Here is a 15,418-nt window from a genome sequence, read left to right as displayed (position 1 = left end):
CCTCTTATTCCTTTTTAGCCACTAGTTTTAGCATCCAAATGAAATAAATATTTGTATATTCACCTTGTATTTAGTGAACATGCTGAATTTATTTACTAATCCTAATAGTTTGGTTTTAGATTCTTTTGGATTTTCTACATACAGTCATGCCATATGGTTTTATTTCTTCCTTTCCAACCAGTTGTTTTTCTTGCCTTACTGCACTAGTTAGAACATATACTGTTAAATAGCAGGGGAAATAATGAGCATAATATATTGCCCCTGATCTCAGGTAAAAGGATTTAAGGGCTTCAACACTTAGTATGATTTTGCTATAACATTTTATAGAAATCTTTGTCATTTTAGTGAAGTCCCCTTCTAATACACATTTTCTAATGGTTGTTCCCTCTCACCCATCATGAGTAGGCTTTTAATTTTATCACGTGGCTTTTCTGTGTCTATTAAGATTATCCTATGAATTTTCTCCTTTATTCTGTTAATGTCACGAATCATACCAATTGATTTTAAAATACTAAACCTACTTCACATTCCTGAACTAAAACTAACCTTGCTTATAATGTATTCTCTTTTTAATTAAATTTTAAAAAAGTTTTTAAAGATTTTATTTGGCAGAGAGAGACACAGTGAGAGAGGGAAAACAAGCAGGGTGCATGGAAGAGGATGAAGCAGCCTTCCTGCTGAGCAGGGAGTCTGATGCAGGGCTCAATCCCAGGACCCTGGGATCAAGACCTGAGCTGAAGGCAGATGCTTAACGACTGAGCCACCCAGGCGCGCCCTCTTTTTTTTTTTTTTTTTTTTTTTTTTTTGGGGAGAGAGGGGGCGTGTGGGGGGAGGGGGGGGGGGGGGAGGGGGAGGAGGAGACGGGGGAGAGAGAATCCCAAGCAGGCTCCACACCCAGCACAGGGCGATCTCATGACCCTGAGAGTATGATCCAAGCTGAAACCAAGAGTTGAATACTTAATAGACTGAGCCACCCAGGCATCCCACTCTCCTTTTTAATACATCGTTAGATTCAATTTGATAAGTTTTAAGAATTTTGCATTCTTATCATGAGAGATACTGATTTATAATTGGCTTTTCTTGTAACATCCTTGTCAGATTTTGGGATCAAGGGTATGGTGTCTTCATTAAGAGTTGGGAAATGTGATTCTTTTTCTATTCTGTGGAAAAGTTTATGTGGATTGATGTTTCTTCTTCCTTAAACATACAGTAGCATTCACAGTGAAGCCATCTAAGCCTGGTGTTCCTTTGTTTAAAGTCCTTAATTACAAATTAACTTTAATATGCATAGTACTATTCATATTTACTATTTCCTCTTTTGTCAGTTTTGGTAAGTTGTATTTTTCTAGGAATTTGTCCATTTCATCTGAGTTGTCAAATTTATTAGCAAAAAGTTGTTCATAATATCTTCTTATCTCAATGCCTGTAAGATCTATAATGATGTCCCATAGTTTGTTTTGTCTTGCTAATTGTTGGTGAGAATGTGGCAGCTGAAAGGCAACTTTTTTGATTTTACAGAATAAATGACAAAATGATGACAGAATAAATGACAAAATGATGTCCCAAATTCTCAATGTCATATAAAAGGCAAGGAGAAGTAGGTCCATACATAATAGAAAATTTCCTAAGACGAATGCAAGATTTTTCTCTGTATTTAGAGATACTTTTCCTGACTGGACATGCTACTGTTCCAGGGTTTTTTTTTTTTTTTTTTTTTTTTTCTTTTTTTTTTTCTTTCTTTTTTTTTTTTTTTAAATAAATAGCCCTAGGTGCTAGAGGTTTGGTGTTCCCTTCCCAGTTCTGACCCTGACCAGCCCAATCACCTTGCAGGTATCATTTCCTTCTCTGAATCTCCAATGCCTCATATGTAAAGTAGGGTGATAGATGAATTTTGTGTTTTTTTTGTTTTTTTTTTTTTTAAAGTAAACTCTACCCCCAACATGAAGCTTGAAATCACAAGCCTGGGATCAAGGCCTACCTTGCTCTACCAACTGAGCCAGCCAGGTGCCCTGCAAATGGTTATTTTTAAAGGGTGGTTAGTACATAAAAGGCTATTGGCTGGGGCCAACTCAGTGCAACAACACTTGACAGTTTAAGACTAATTAGGACTGTGAATCATATTTGTTATGCACTGTATAGTTTTAAAGTATTTTCACATACATTATCTCATTTGTTCTTTCATATATTTCCCTTCAAAATAAAAAAGACAAGCATTTTGATCTATACGAATAGGCTCCCTCAGGCCTTTACAGCTCGAAGCATGCTGATCCCCTAGGCCTGGCAAACTCATGTTCACTTTTTGATATTATTTAAAACATCATCTACTTTATAAACCTTCTATAAATGTTTCCCTTGGAAGCAGAATTAGGCTTTTTTATTATCTATTCTACATTTTGTTACATAACTATTTAGAATAGTCTATATCGCTGATCAAGAGTTACTGTTGTATCTACCCACCCACCCCCAGATTTTGACCTTGGGAACAGACACTGCATCTTACTCACTTCTGAATCATCAAATGTTTGCTACAAAGCAGGCTAAATGCTTGTTGAATGAGTAAACTATACACTGTATTGCGATGAGAAAAAAGGCTTTTTATCTCCCTGTGTAAAAGCCTACATAATCTGAGCCCTTGTTGTCCCTGACCTCATTATCATATTCTCCCAAATTCAGCTTTCTTTAGCCACACCAGTCTTTGCTGTTCCTCAGATATGCCAAAGACACCTTTACGTCAAGATCTTTGCTGCTCTCTTCGCCTGGAATTTTCTTTCCTTCTTTCCTTATTTCCTTGTTTCAATTCCTTTAGGTTTTGGCTCCAGTGGCACCTTATCATGGTGGACTTCCCCATAAAAAATACCCTATAAAAAATAACAATGCTTCTCTCCTGCATCAGCATTCTTTTTTTTTTTTTAAGATTTTATTTATTTGTCAGAGAGAGAAAGAGAGGGGGAGAGAGAGAGAGAACAAGCAGGGGGAGTGGCAGGCAGAGAGAGAAGCAGGCTCCCCGCTGATCAGGGAGCCTGATGGAGGACTTGATCCCAGGAACCCGGGGGATCATGACCTGAGCCAAAGGCAGATGCTTGACTGACTGAGCCACCCAGGCATCCCCTACACCAGCATTCTATCTTTATCTATCATTATTTTTCCCTGTAGCATTTATCACTTGACAGACACATATTACTCTATGTTTTTAGTTTTCTGTCTTCTCCCACTAGAATATAAACTTCATGAAGGCAGGGACTTTGTTAAGTTGCTATATCTCCAGCATCTGGAACAGTACCTGGCACCTACTGGGATTAAACAAATATTTGCTGAATGAATGCAATACATTAAAACAATGTTAATAAATCTGAGAAATGACAACAGTGGTAACTTGGCTTCTAGATGATTTAGTCCTTTTTTTTTTTTAATATTTTATTTATTTATTTGACAGACAGAGATCACAAGTAGGCAGAGAGGCAGGCAGAGAGAGAGGAGGAAGCAGGCTCCCTGCTGAGCAGAGAGCCCGATGCGGGGCTCGATCCCAGAACCCTGGGATCATGACCTGAGCCGAAGGCAGAGGCTTTAACCCACTGAGCCACCCAGGCGCCCCGATTTAGTCCTTTTTAATTCTTATCCAAAAATACTCAGAGTAAATACTAGTATAGTAAAAAGATTGTTGTTCTAAGAATCAGAATTAACTCAGCCCTTCAATAAATAACTATTCTGGATAGTCTACTAGATACTTGGGATAAGTATGATCCTAGGAGCTCAAAATTAGAAGACATGTGTTTTTATTTTGGTTTGGTCTTGTTTTTTTGCACAGGGGCCACGCTAATCTTCTTTGTATTGTCCCAATTTTAGTATAGATGCTATTGAATTGAACACAGAAGACATGGGTTTCAATCCTAGTTCCATCACAGCAACCAACCCAGAGACTCTGGCTAAGGCATGTTTAATTTCACCATGCTCCGCCTCCCCCCCCCCATTTCCTTACTACAAACTAAAAATACCTACATTGTCTAGATCCAAGAATTGTGAGTCATGAGGTAATATGTAAATATACATTATAAATTATAAAGCCTTATACAAATGTAAAAGAATCAAGTATCTCTAAAATGTACATGAGAGATATTTAGGAAATGTATAGAAAAGTTCTAAGTGAGAAAAGTTCCAAAGATCCCCATTTAAGTAAATTAAAACAATTATAGTTAATAATCACAAATATAAAAATATAAATTATAAATTTAGAAATACTGTTTCCCTAGTCTGACAATTCTAACTGACATTAGAAGATATAATAATTGACTACAAGATGTAAAATCTTGTTCATAATCTATAATTTATAGGTTATGGACATTAATAGATGGATTATAGCCATACTTACCCTATAGGTAAAAACTGATGCAGAATAAGATCAAGCTTTTTCTGTTCTTGCCAGAAATGTCTAAAGACCAAGGGTATCCATGGAATGATAGCTGTGGGACGAATTATGAAGGCAAGTGCCACCAGGGACGAGTACTTGACACTATAAGCAAGGAAAATGTATTATCAAGAAACTAGGAAATGAGTGTAGAAGTTATCTACTATTTATGCTGTGATATAACATTTTTTTTTTCCTAATGAGAGCATTTTCATTTTGGTATAGATATGTGAAGTTGGGTAAGTTACTTACATTTTTTGACTCTTAATTTTTCTCCTCCATAAGAAGAGGTAATATCTAAGGTCTTTTTCAGCTCTAATAGCCCATTCTAATATTTGAAATTAAGTTATTCTATGTCTTAATGCTAGTCTTGTTTTGCCAAAAGGCATACTAACTTTAGCCATACAACTCTGCCAATTGCTTTCCTGATGGAAAAATTACCAAGCCTCTCCTAAGGAGATAAAAGAAAATCACACAAAACCATTCTTTAATTAAAAAAAAAAAAGAATAAATGCATTTAAGGAAATACTAGGATTTAGGCAATGTTGGGCTTCTTAGTACCTACAATTTTGTTTTGAAAGTAAGCTGCTAATTTTATGCAAATAAAAGGTCTATATGTATAGTTGATTAAAAGCCTACCATACAAACCTCTAAGATCATGGATAAAAATGTAGATTTTTACTATTAGGACTTGCCTCAATAAGTGGCTAAAGAAGACTAATAATTTAATCATAAGGACTACATACAGTAGATTATCACATGGAAATAGTGGTAGCCCTGCTAAAAACTGAAGGCAAGCAAAATAAAACTTTATGATACCATTTTATATCTATTAACTAATAAAGAGTTATAGATGAATTTCTAATGTTGGTGAGGATAAAAGAGCAGGGATTCCATTCAAATGCTTACAGAGACCACATAAGTAATGAAAATGAATGATATTGACTGTGGGGAGGTTCTGATATTGTCATGAAGGGATCTTGACCCAAGATATTGCTGGGGCTCTCATTTTTTCAAGAGAAACTAGAAACCAAGGTTTTTATGTAAGTTCTCCCAATTTTTAAAAAACTTTGCCAAGTAGTTTCTTCAAAAAACAAAAAGTCTTATGCAGGTGAAATAAAACATATTCGTAGGTTGGTCTGATTTGCTCGCATCCTAATTGCTACCTCTGCTATGGTCAAACTACTGAGAGGACACCCAAGTGTATACTTCCAGTCCTAACCTCATTCCAAACTTCCAGACTTGGATTTCTTACTCTTTTCTGAATATTTCTACACAGATTGCTACTGGCACTCAAAATCAAAGCACCTGAAAGAAGCCCCAAACCTTCCCTGAAACTTGCTCAGTGTCTAATATTTATAGCATCACTCAGTTTCTCAGTCTTAAAATTGTAAAGTCCCTCAAACAGCAACATCCACCTTGTTTCCTTCCCAGTCCCATCATTTTACATGAAGTCCTGTCACTTGTCTGGAATATTTTCCCAAAGTTGTCGTCTTACTTTTTGTGTGTGTTGCCCCCAAATATTCCTTTACTGAGTATCATTGTCACCAACAGCACTTACTAAGCACTTACTTTGTAAGAGGCCCTGGGCTATATATACTTTATACAGATTTTCATTTAATTGTGAAGAGAGATGTTTTATTGTTACCATTTTACAGAAATCAATGCTTATATATTTGCAGTCCATCCTTACATCTTTCATTTATAAAATTTTTAAAGAAGTTTGCAAAATGTCATATATTCTAAGTCCAGGAATAGTACCTGTCACGTTTATCCCGGGAAGAATGCTTTTACCGCAGTTGCCTGTGCTACGTGACCCTCTCTTCCTGACTGAACACAGGCAGCCAAGCTAAATATGGCCAGTGTGAAACTATAGGGATGATGACATTTAACAGACCTAATCAGATTTTCTTAAATTAAATGCAAAATAGAAAAAGTTGGCCAATTGGTAGTGAGGACAGAAATGGAGACTAGCTGAGCCTTAAAATTAGACAACTAAAACAAATTCACAGACTGGGCTATAAAGGCACAACAGAACAGACTTTTCCCCAAAACTGCCATAATTCATTCATTTCATTTATGTGGCTGAGATACTCTATAATTTTCTTCTAGGCCTGGCCACAAGGTACCTCTTTTCCTTATTTTTACTTTCAGCCCTACAATAAGGCTCTCTTCATATAGGTAAACTTACGTGAATGCCTATTCTTGCAGTCAGGAGTCTTAATGCTGAAATGATCTTACTTGAGTTGATTCTCCCAACCACCTTTTTATATAGGAAGAATGGATTCTTAAATAGACCGAATTCTGGCTTTCTCCCTTTCATTATAGCCTCCCTTTCATTTCACTATATTTCTCCCTTTCATTATATTTCATTATATTCTAAATATTGGTATTGCAAGGGAATGCTTTCTTACTCAGATTTGATTATATCATGCTTTCAAAAGCCTTCAATTGTTCCTTACAACTTACAGAATAAAGCCCAAACTCTGGAGAAGGGCAAAGTCCCATTCCAGCCTCATCCTTTATTCTTCCCTTCTCCCATGCTTCCAACCATGTGTATGGTAGAATGGACAACCTGCCCACAATAAAATGAAAGCCTTTTACAGCTCTGTGTTTTTGCTCATGTTGGTTGTTCCATTTGTTTGGTATTTGCTTCCCCAGTTTATATAAATCTAAATCCAGTCCATATATTTTCTTTAATTTACTTTTTAAAACTTAAGTATAGTGGATATACAGTATTGTTATTGGTTTCAAGTGTACAATATAGTGATTTGACATTTTTATACATTACAAAATGCTCACCACAAAAAGAGTAGTTACCATCTATTACCATACAGAATTATTACAACATTATTGACTATATTCCCAATGCTATACTTTATTTTATAAATGGAAAATTGTACATCCAAATTTGCCCATCCAATGCATTCCTCCTCCCATCAATTTGTTCCCTGTATTTGTGAGTCTGTTTTTGTCAAGTTTATTCATTTGTTGTTTTTTAGATTCTACTTTTAAGTGAAATTATATGGTATTTATCTTTCTCAGGCTTATCTAATATCCTCTAGGTCCATCCATGTTTTTGAAAATGGCAAGATTTCATTCTTTTTATGGCTGAGTAATAGTCCACTGTGTGTGTGTGTGTGTGTGTGTGTGTGTGTGTGTGTGTGTGTGTGTGTATGCAAACCTTCTTTATCTGTTCATCTATTTTGATACTTCGGTTGCTTCCGTATCTTGCCTATTGTAAATAAAATGCTGCAGTAAACATAGAAGTGCATATTAGTGTTTGCCTTTTCTTTTTAAGATTTTATTATTTCTCAGAGAGAGAGAGAGAGAGAGCATGAGCACAAGCAAGTGGAGAAGCAGGCTCCCCACTGAACAACGAGTACAAATCAGGATTTGATCCCAGGACCCTGGAATCCAAAGGCAGATGCTTAACTGACTGAGCCACCCAGGTGGCTAAAATGGATTTTGCATTTTCTTTGGATAATAACCAGACACAGAATTGCTGGATCATACATATGGTATTTCTGTTAGCCAATACTTGTAATTTTTTGTCTGTTTGGTAATAGCTATTCTGATAGGTGTGAGGTGATATCTCATTTTGGTTTTGATTTGCATTTATTTCCCTGATTATTAGTGATGTTGAGGATTTTTTCATGTGTCTGTTGGCCATTTGTAGGTCTTCTTTGGAAAAATCTCTACTTAGGTCATCTGCCCATTTTTTAATTTGATTTTTTTAATTGTATGAGTTCTTTATAATTTTGGATATTAACCCCTTACTGGGTATATCATTTGCAAACATCTTCTCCCATTCAGTAGTTTGTCTTTACATTTTGTTGATGGTTTGCTGTGTTGCTCATGTAGTCCCAAAAGTTTATTTTTGCTTTTGTTGCCTCTGCCTAGGGAGAGAGATCTAAAACAATGTTGCTAAAACTGACATCCAGGAGTTTACCATTGTTTTAGGAATTTTATGGTCTCAGGTCTTACATTTAGGTCTTTATTTGAAGTTTATTTTTTGTATATGGGTTGATAAAGTAATCAAGTTTCAGTCTTTTCCATGTAGCTATCCAGCTTATCCAACACCACTTATTAAAAATACTGTTGGGGCGCCTGGGTGGCTCAGTGGGTTAAAGCCTCTGCCTTAGGCTCAGTTCATGATCCCAGGGTACTGGGATGGAGCCCTACATCAGGCTCTCTCCTCTGCAGGGAGCCTGCTTCCTCCCCTCTCTCTATCTGCCTGTCTCTCTGCCTACTTGTGATCTCTGCCTGTTAATAAATAAATAAATAAATAAATAAAAATCTTTAAAAAGACTGTCTTTTCCTCATTGTATATTCTTGCCTATCTTTGTCATAGATTAATTGACCATAGAAGTATGGGTCTAGGGGTGCCTGGGTGGTTCAGTCAGTTAAGTATCTGCCTTTGACTCAGGTCATGATCTCAGGGTTCTGGGATTGAGCCTCACATTGGGCTCTCTGCTCAGTGGGGATTCTGCATCTCCCTCTCTCCATCCCTTCTGCTTATGCCCACTCTCTTTTTCTCTCTCTCAAAATAAATAAAATCTTAAAAAAAGTGTGGGTTTACTTTTGGACTCTATATTGTTCCACTCATCTATGTATTTTAGTGCCCATACATTCTTTTTTTGATTACTATAGCTTTGTAGTATAATTTGAAATCTGGGAGTGATACTTCCTGCATTGTTCTTCTTTCTCAAGGTTGTTTTGGCTATTCAGGGTGTTTGTTTTTTTTTTTTCTTGTTCCATACAATTTTAGTATTACTTGTTTTACTTCTGAGAAAAATGCTATTGGTACACTGATAGAGATTGCACTGAATCTGTAGATTGCTTTGGGTAATATGGACATTTTAACAATATTAATTTTCTAATCCATGAATATGGTATATCTTTCCATTTACTTGTGTCAACTTTAATTTCTTTCATGAATGTCTTACAGTTTTTAAGAGTATGGGTCTTTTGCTTCCTCTGTTGAATTTATTCCTAGGTATTTTTAACATACAATTATAAATGGCACAGCTTTCCTAATATCTCTGACTGCTAGTTAGTAGTGTATAGAAACACAAAGATTTCTGTATATTAATTTTGTATCCTGTAACCTTATTGTATTAGTTCTAAGTTTTTTTGGTGGGAGTCTTTACAGTTTTCAATATGTAGTAAGTAGAAGTGAGTTTTACCTCTTCCTTACCAATTTGGATGCCTTTTCTTTTTCTCATCTGATTACTATGGCTAGACTTCCAGTACTATGTGGAATAATAGTGGCAAAAGTGGGCATCCTTGTCTTGTTCCTGACCTTAGATGAAAAGCTTCAAGCTTTTCATCACTGAGTATGGTTATTAGGTGTGGGTTCGTCATTTATGGCCTTTATTATGTTGAGGTATATTCCTTCTGCATCCACTTTTTTGAAAGTTTTACCATAAATGGATGTCAAATTTTGTCAAATGCTTTATCTGTATCTATTGAGATGATCATATGATTTTCAATCTTATTTTGTTGCGTATATCATGTTGATTTGCATATAACGATCCTTGCATCTCTGGAATAAATTTCATTTGATTATGATCAATGATACCTTTAATGTATTATTGAATTCAGTTTGGCTAATATTTTACTGAAGATTTTTGAGTCAACGTTCATTAGAAATACTGGCCTGTAATTTCTTTTGGGGGGGGGGTAGTGTCTTTGGTTTTGTTATCAGGGTAATGTTGGCCTTATAATGAATGAATTTAGAAGAGTTCCTTCCTCTCTAATTTTTTGGAATTGTTTGAGAAGGATCTGTATTAACTTCTTTAAAAGTTTTGTAGAATTCACCTGTGATGTCATCTGATCTTGGACTCTTTTTTGTTGGGAGTTTTTTGACTATTGATTCATTTTCATTACTAGTGATCAGTCTGTTCAGATTTTGTTTCTTCCGGATTCAGTCCTGAAAGATTATGTTTCTAAATTTATCCATTTCCTCTACGTTCTCCAATTTGCTGGCATATAATTTTTTTTGTAATAGTCTCTTATAATCCTTTGTATTTCTATGGTGTTGGCTATAATTTCTCCTGTTTCATTTCTGATTTAAGTCCTTTCTTTCCTTGATGAGTAGTCTTGGCTAAAGATTTTTAAACATTATCTTTTTAAAAAATCAGCTGTTAGTTTCACTGATCTTTTCTATTTTTTTTTTTTTGTCTCTATTTCCCCCCACTGGGATCTTTATTATTTTCTTCTACTAACTGGGTTGGTTTTTTTTTTTTTCCTACTAAATTTAGATTAGGCTAGATTGTTTGAGATTTTTCTTACTTCTTAAGGTAGGCCTGTTTTGTTATAAATGTCCTTAGAACTTCTTCTTTTGTGTCCTAAAGATTTTCAAATGTTATATTTCCATTTTCATTGTCTCATGGTATTTTTTCATTCCCTCTTTGATTTCTATATTGACCTGTTGCTTGTTTAGTAGCATGCTTTTGGCCTTCACTTTTTTCCAGTTTTTTTAAATTGTAATTGATTTCTAGTGTCATACTGTTTTCAGAAACTATGCTAGTAAGATTTCTATCTTCTTACATTTATTGAGACTTATTTTTGGCCTAACATGTGATCTCTTCTAGAGAATGTTCCATGTGCACTTCAAAAAAATGTGTATTCAGCTGGGGTGGGGTATTCAGGGGGGTGAAATATTCTATGTCTGTTAAGCTGATCTGGTTTAATGTGTCATTAAAGGTACTGTTTCCTTATTTTTGTCTGGATGATCTACCCATTGTAGCAAGTGGGGCATTAAAGTCTCCTCCTACTACTATATTTCTCCTTTTAGGCCTGTTAATATTTTCTTTATATATTTGGGTGCTGCTATGTTGGATACATAAATATTTACAGTTGTTATATCCTCTTGTTGGATTGATCCCTTTATCATTATATAATGCCCTTCTTTCTTTCTTTTTTTTTTTTTTAAAGATTTATTTATTTATTTGTCAGAGAGAAAGAAGCAAGAGTGAGCACAGGCAGACAGTGGCAGGCAGAGGCAGAGGGAGAAGCAGGCTCCCTGCTGAGCAAGAAGCCCGATGCAGGACTCGATCCCAGGACGCTGGGATCATAACCTGAGCCAAAGGCAGCCACTCAACCAACTGAGCCACCCAGGCATCCCTATAATGCCCTTCTTTGTCTGTTGTTATAATCTTTGTGTTAAAGTCTATTGTTGTCTAAGTATTACCACCTAGTTTTTTCTTCACCTCCGTTTGCATGGAATATCTACATTCAACCCTTCACTTTCAGTACATGTCTTTTGGTCTGAATTAAGTCTCTTCTATGCAGTATACAGATGGGGTTTTGTTTTTGTTTCTTTAATCCATCCAGTCACTTCATGTCTCTTGGTTGGAGCATTTAGTTCATTTACATTTAATGTACTTATTTATAGGTATGTACTTACTGTCATTTTGTTAACTGTTTTCTTTCTTTCTTTTTTTTTTTTTTTAAAGATTTTATTTACTTATTTGACAGAGAGAGATCACAAATAGGCAGAGAGGCAGGCAGAGAGAGAGGGGGGAAGCAGGTTCCCTGCCGAGCAAGGAGCCCGATGCGGGACTCAATCCCAGGACCCTGAGATCATGACCTGAGCCAAAGGCAGAGGCTTAACCCACTGAGCCACCCAGGTGCCCCTTGTTAACTGTTTTCTATTTGTTTTTGTAATTCTCTGTTCTTTCCTCTTGCTCTTTTCTCTTGTGATTTCATGACTTTCATAGTGTTATGCTTGGGTTCCTTTCTATTTTTTGTGTATATATTATTGGTTTTTAGTGCCGTGAGGTTCATTCTAAAAGCACAGTAAACTACCCTCTCCATGATTATGTATTTGATATCATATTGTACATATTTTTATTTCATCTATCTCTTAACTAATTATTGATTTTACTAATTTTCTCTTTAAATTTTATGCTAGCTACTACTTTTACTGAATTTTGCTTTTGCCAGTGAAATTGTCCTTTGATAATTTTCTTAAATTTTCTGCTTAGAGGATTTCCTTTCACATTTCTTGTAACACTGGTATGGTGGTAATGAACTCCTTTAAGCTTTTTTGTTTGGACAGCTTTTTATCTCTCCTTAATTCTTGCTGGGTAGAGCATTCTTGGTTGTAGGTTTTTTCATTTCAGCACTTTGAATACATCATGCCAGTCTCTTCAGTCCTGCAAAGTTTCTGCTGAAAAAACAGCTAATAGTTGTATGGGTGGCTTGTTGTATATAACTAGTTGCTTTTCTCTCGCGGTGTTTGAGATTCTCTCTTTATCTTTACTTTTTGGCATCCTAATTATTATGTGTCTTATTTTGGATCTCTTTTGGTTCATCTTGTTTGGGGCTCTTGTGCTTCCTGGACTTGGATGTCAGTTTCCTTCTGGGAACTTTTCAGCTATTTTCTCTTCAAATAAGTTTTCTACCCCTTTCTCTCTCTTCTTCTGGGACCCCTATAGTGTGAATGTTAGTCTGCTTAATGTAATAGAGGTCCCTTACCAATTCTCATTTTTAAAAATTCTTTTCTACTTGCTCTTCTGTTTGGATATTTCCACTACCCTGTCTTCCAGATTGCTGCTCTGCATCCTCTAATCTACTTTTGATTCCATGCAGTGTATTTTTCATTTCAGTTATTACATTCTTCAGCTCAAACTGGTTCTTTTTTGTGTTTTCTATCTCCTTAAGTTTTCACTGAGTTCATCCACTCTTTTCCTAAGTTTGGTGAGCATTTATGACCATTACTTTGAATTCTTTACCATGTAGATTACTTGTCTCCATTTTCTTTAGTTCTTTTTTGGAGGTTTTGTCTTATTTTCATTTAAAACATATTTCTCTATCTCATTTTATCTGACTCTGTGTTTTTTTTTTTTTTTTAAGATTTTACTTATTCATTCGACAGAGAGATCACAAGTAGGCAGAGAGGCAGGCAGAGAGAGAGGAAGGGAAGCAGGCTCCCCGCTGTGCAGAGAGCCCGATGCGGGGCCCGATCCCAGGACCCCGGGATCACGACCCGAGCCAAACGCAGAGGCTTTAACCCACTGAGCCATCCAGGCGCCCCTGTTTATTGGTATTAGGTAGATCAGCTATGTCTCCTTGTTTAAAGGTAGTGTCCCATGGGCCTAGAAAAGCATTCTCCCTGGTCACCAGAACCAGGCATTCCAGGGCTATCCTTATATGGGCTGTGTGATCTCCCGTTGGTGACAGGCCACAATTGATGTGGGTGTACTGGTGGGCAGGGATGCCCTTCTTACCCAGGACTGGAGTCACTGTGGAGGGGTACCAGCCCTGACAGTGGCTGCCACTTGGGTATGGAATGGTGGCAGTTGCTTTGGAGGGGCATCTGCCAGGTTGGGTGAGGCAGGTCTGCAGAGGAATGCCAGGGTGGGGCAAGCTATGCTGGCAAGGTAGATAGAAAGTGTCAGAACTGTCATTTGCCAGTGTTGGGCCGGCTGGGCTGAAGGTAGGCAAGAAAAATGGTGCCCACCAGCACTTCTGTTCCTGGGGAAAGTGCCCAGCCTCTCTGGTACATGCCTTAAAATTTGTCAATAAATCTCCTTCATGTCTGGCTCAGGTGATTTTTAAACTGCTGCTTTTTAAACTGCTGCTGCTTTACTGGTTTTTGGAGCAAGTGATGCTGTCTCTAGGCCCTTTAAGAGCAGAGTCTAGGTCTTCTATAGGCCTCTAGGTCTTTTGGAGTTAAACTCCACTGATATTAAAAGCAGACCTTATGGGGACTCACACTCCTGATGCAGATCCCCAGGCAGGGGGTCCCTGATGTGGAGTTGAATCCCTTAACTCCACAGGGATGACCTCCACACCTATGATATCCCTCCTGCTGAGGTCACTGCTGGACACTTTTCAAATGGCTGTTTTTCCACTGGGTCTCAAGGGAAACAGACTACATGTGAGACTTCCAAGTGGGGAGCCTCAGTTTCCTATAGAACTTGGGGACCCCTGGATATCAACTAGTTGATTTTCCAAGTCAGATGTTCTGGGAGGTTGTTCTCTGGTGCAGATTTCAGGGGCCAGAGTGCCTGATTGGGGGCATCAACCCCTTGCTTTTCTGGAAGAAGCGTCTAGCTGGTGAGATCTCTCCCTATTGTATGCTGCCATGCTGCATGTGGGGTTTTTTGTAAGACTGTGTCTCTGCTTGTTCTACCTATCTTTACCCTTTGTTGTGGAGAGCAATTCATCTAGCTTTCAGATCTTTTTTGGAAGGAAGTGATCCATATGTTCCTATAGATGGCATGTCTGAGGTGGAGGTGAGTTCAGAATCTTCCTGTGCTGCCATCTTGGACCCAATCTCCTGGGTCCTTATATTTTCTCTTTGCCCTTCCAGATCTATTTTTCCTCTATTCTTCACTTGCTCTATGTGCAGGGAAGCTGACCTACCTGGTCTATATCAATGAGCTCACTTGGTTTCTGGCTTCTGACTGGCCTTGACTGACTGGAGGGCAGAAGAGTTAAGTCAGGGCATTTTATTTCCCCAGTTCTCTTCTTGCTATGGCTAAAGGCTGGCTGTGCACGTCCCCTATTGGGGCCCTCTCTTGAGTTACACCTTTGTATGGATTCCCATAACAATTACCTCACTTTGGGGCCACAGAGTAGCGGAAACTTCCTCCTATGACTAGCCCTGGGATACTATGGTTGTCCCCTTATTGGCTTTTCTAAACATTGCCCAAATATTTACACATAGTCCTTTTACTAAACTGCCCTTCATTACCTAGTTTGCATATATCTGTTTCCTACTATAAGAAATGTATCAACTGACAGTGTGGTTTTAATAAACTTCATGAAATAATAAACATCCTGGGGGTCCACGAGACATTACAATATATTGCTATTTAAGATTTTTCACGCCTTGTACATAATTAACAGTAATATATCTCACCTGTTCATAGACTTTGAACCTTCCAAAGGATAGTAGAAAAGAGCAATTATAGTGAGAACAGTTTCCATGGTGTTTGTAAGAGTTCTGGTACAGCAATACCATGTGAACCAAGAGCACAACTGGCAAAAAAACTAAGA

General features: G+C 37.2%; 1 protein-coding gene across 1 annotated transcript in view; it reads right to left on the bottom strand.

Moving 5' to 3' along the window:
* The window catches only part of LOC111153326 (phosphatidylinositol glycan anchor biosynthesis class B), a 39,770-nt gene that overhangs the window by 15,569 nt on the left and 8,783 nt on the right, over positions 1-15,418 (bottom strand). Inside the window, exons 5-6 of the mRNA XM_022512283.1 lie at positions 15,282-15,412; positions 4,367-4,507 (exon numbers count right to left, since the gene is read on the bottom strand). Of these exons, the coding sequence (XP_022367991.1) occupies positions 4,367-4,507; positions 15,282-15,412 (272 nt within the window). The remainder of the gene's footprint in view (positions 1-4,366; positions 4,508-15,281; positions 15,413-15,418) is intronic.

This window comes from Enhydra lutris, unplaced genomic scaffold (genome assembly GCF_002288905.1).
Source record: "Enhydra lutris kenyoni isolate GAN:26980312 unplaced genomic scaffold, ASM228890v2 scaffoldscaffold31, whole genome shotgun sequence".
Lineage (NCBI taxonomy): Eukaryota > Metazoa > Chordata > Mammalia > Carnivora > Mustelidae > Enhydra > Enhydra lutris.
The sequence above is the reverse complement of the archived record's forward strand: the minus strand, read 5'-3'. Positions and strand labels throughout refer to the sequence as shown.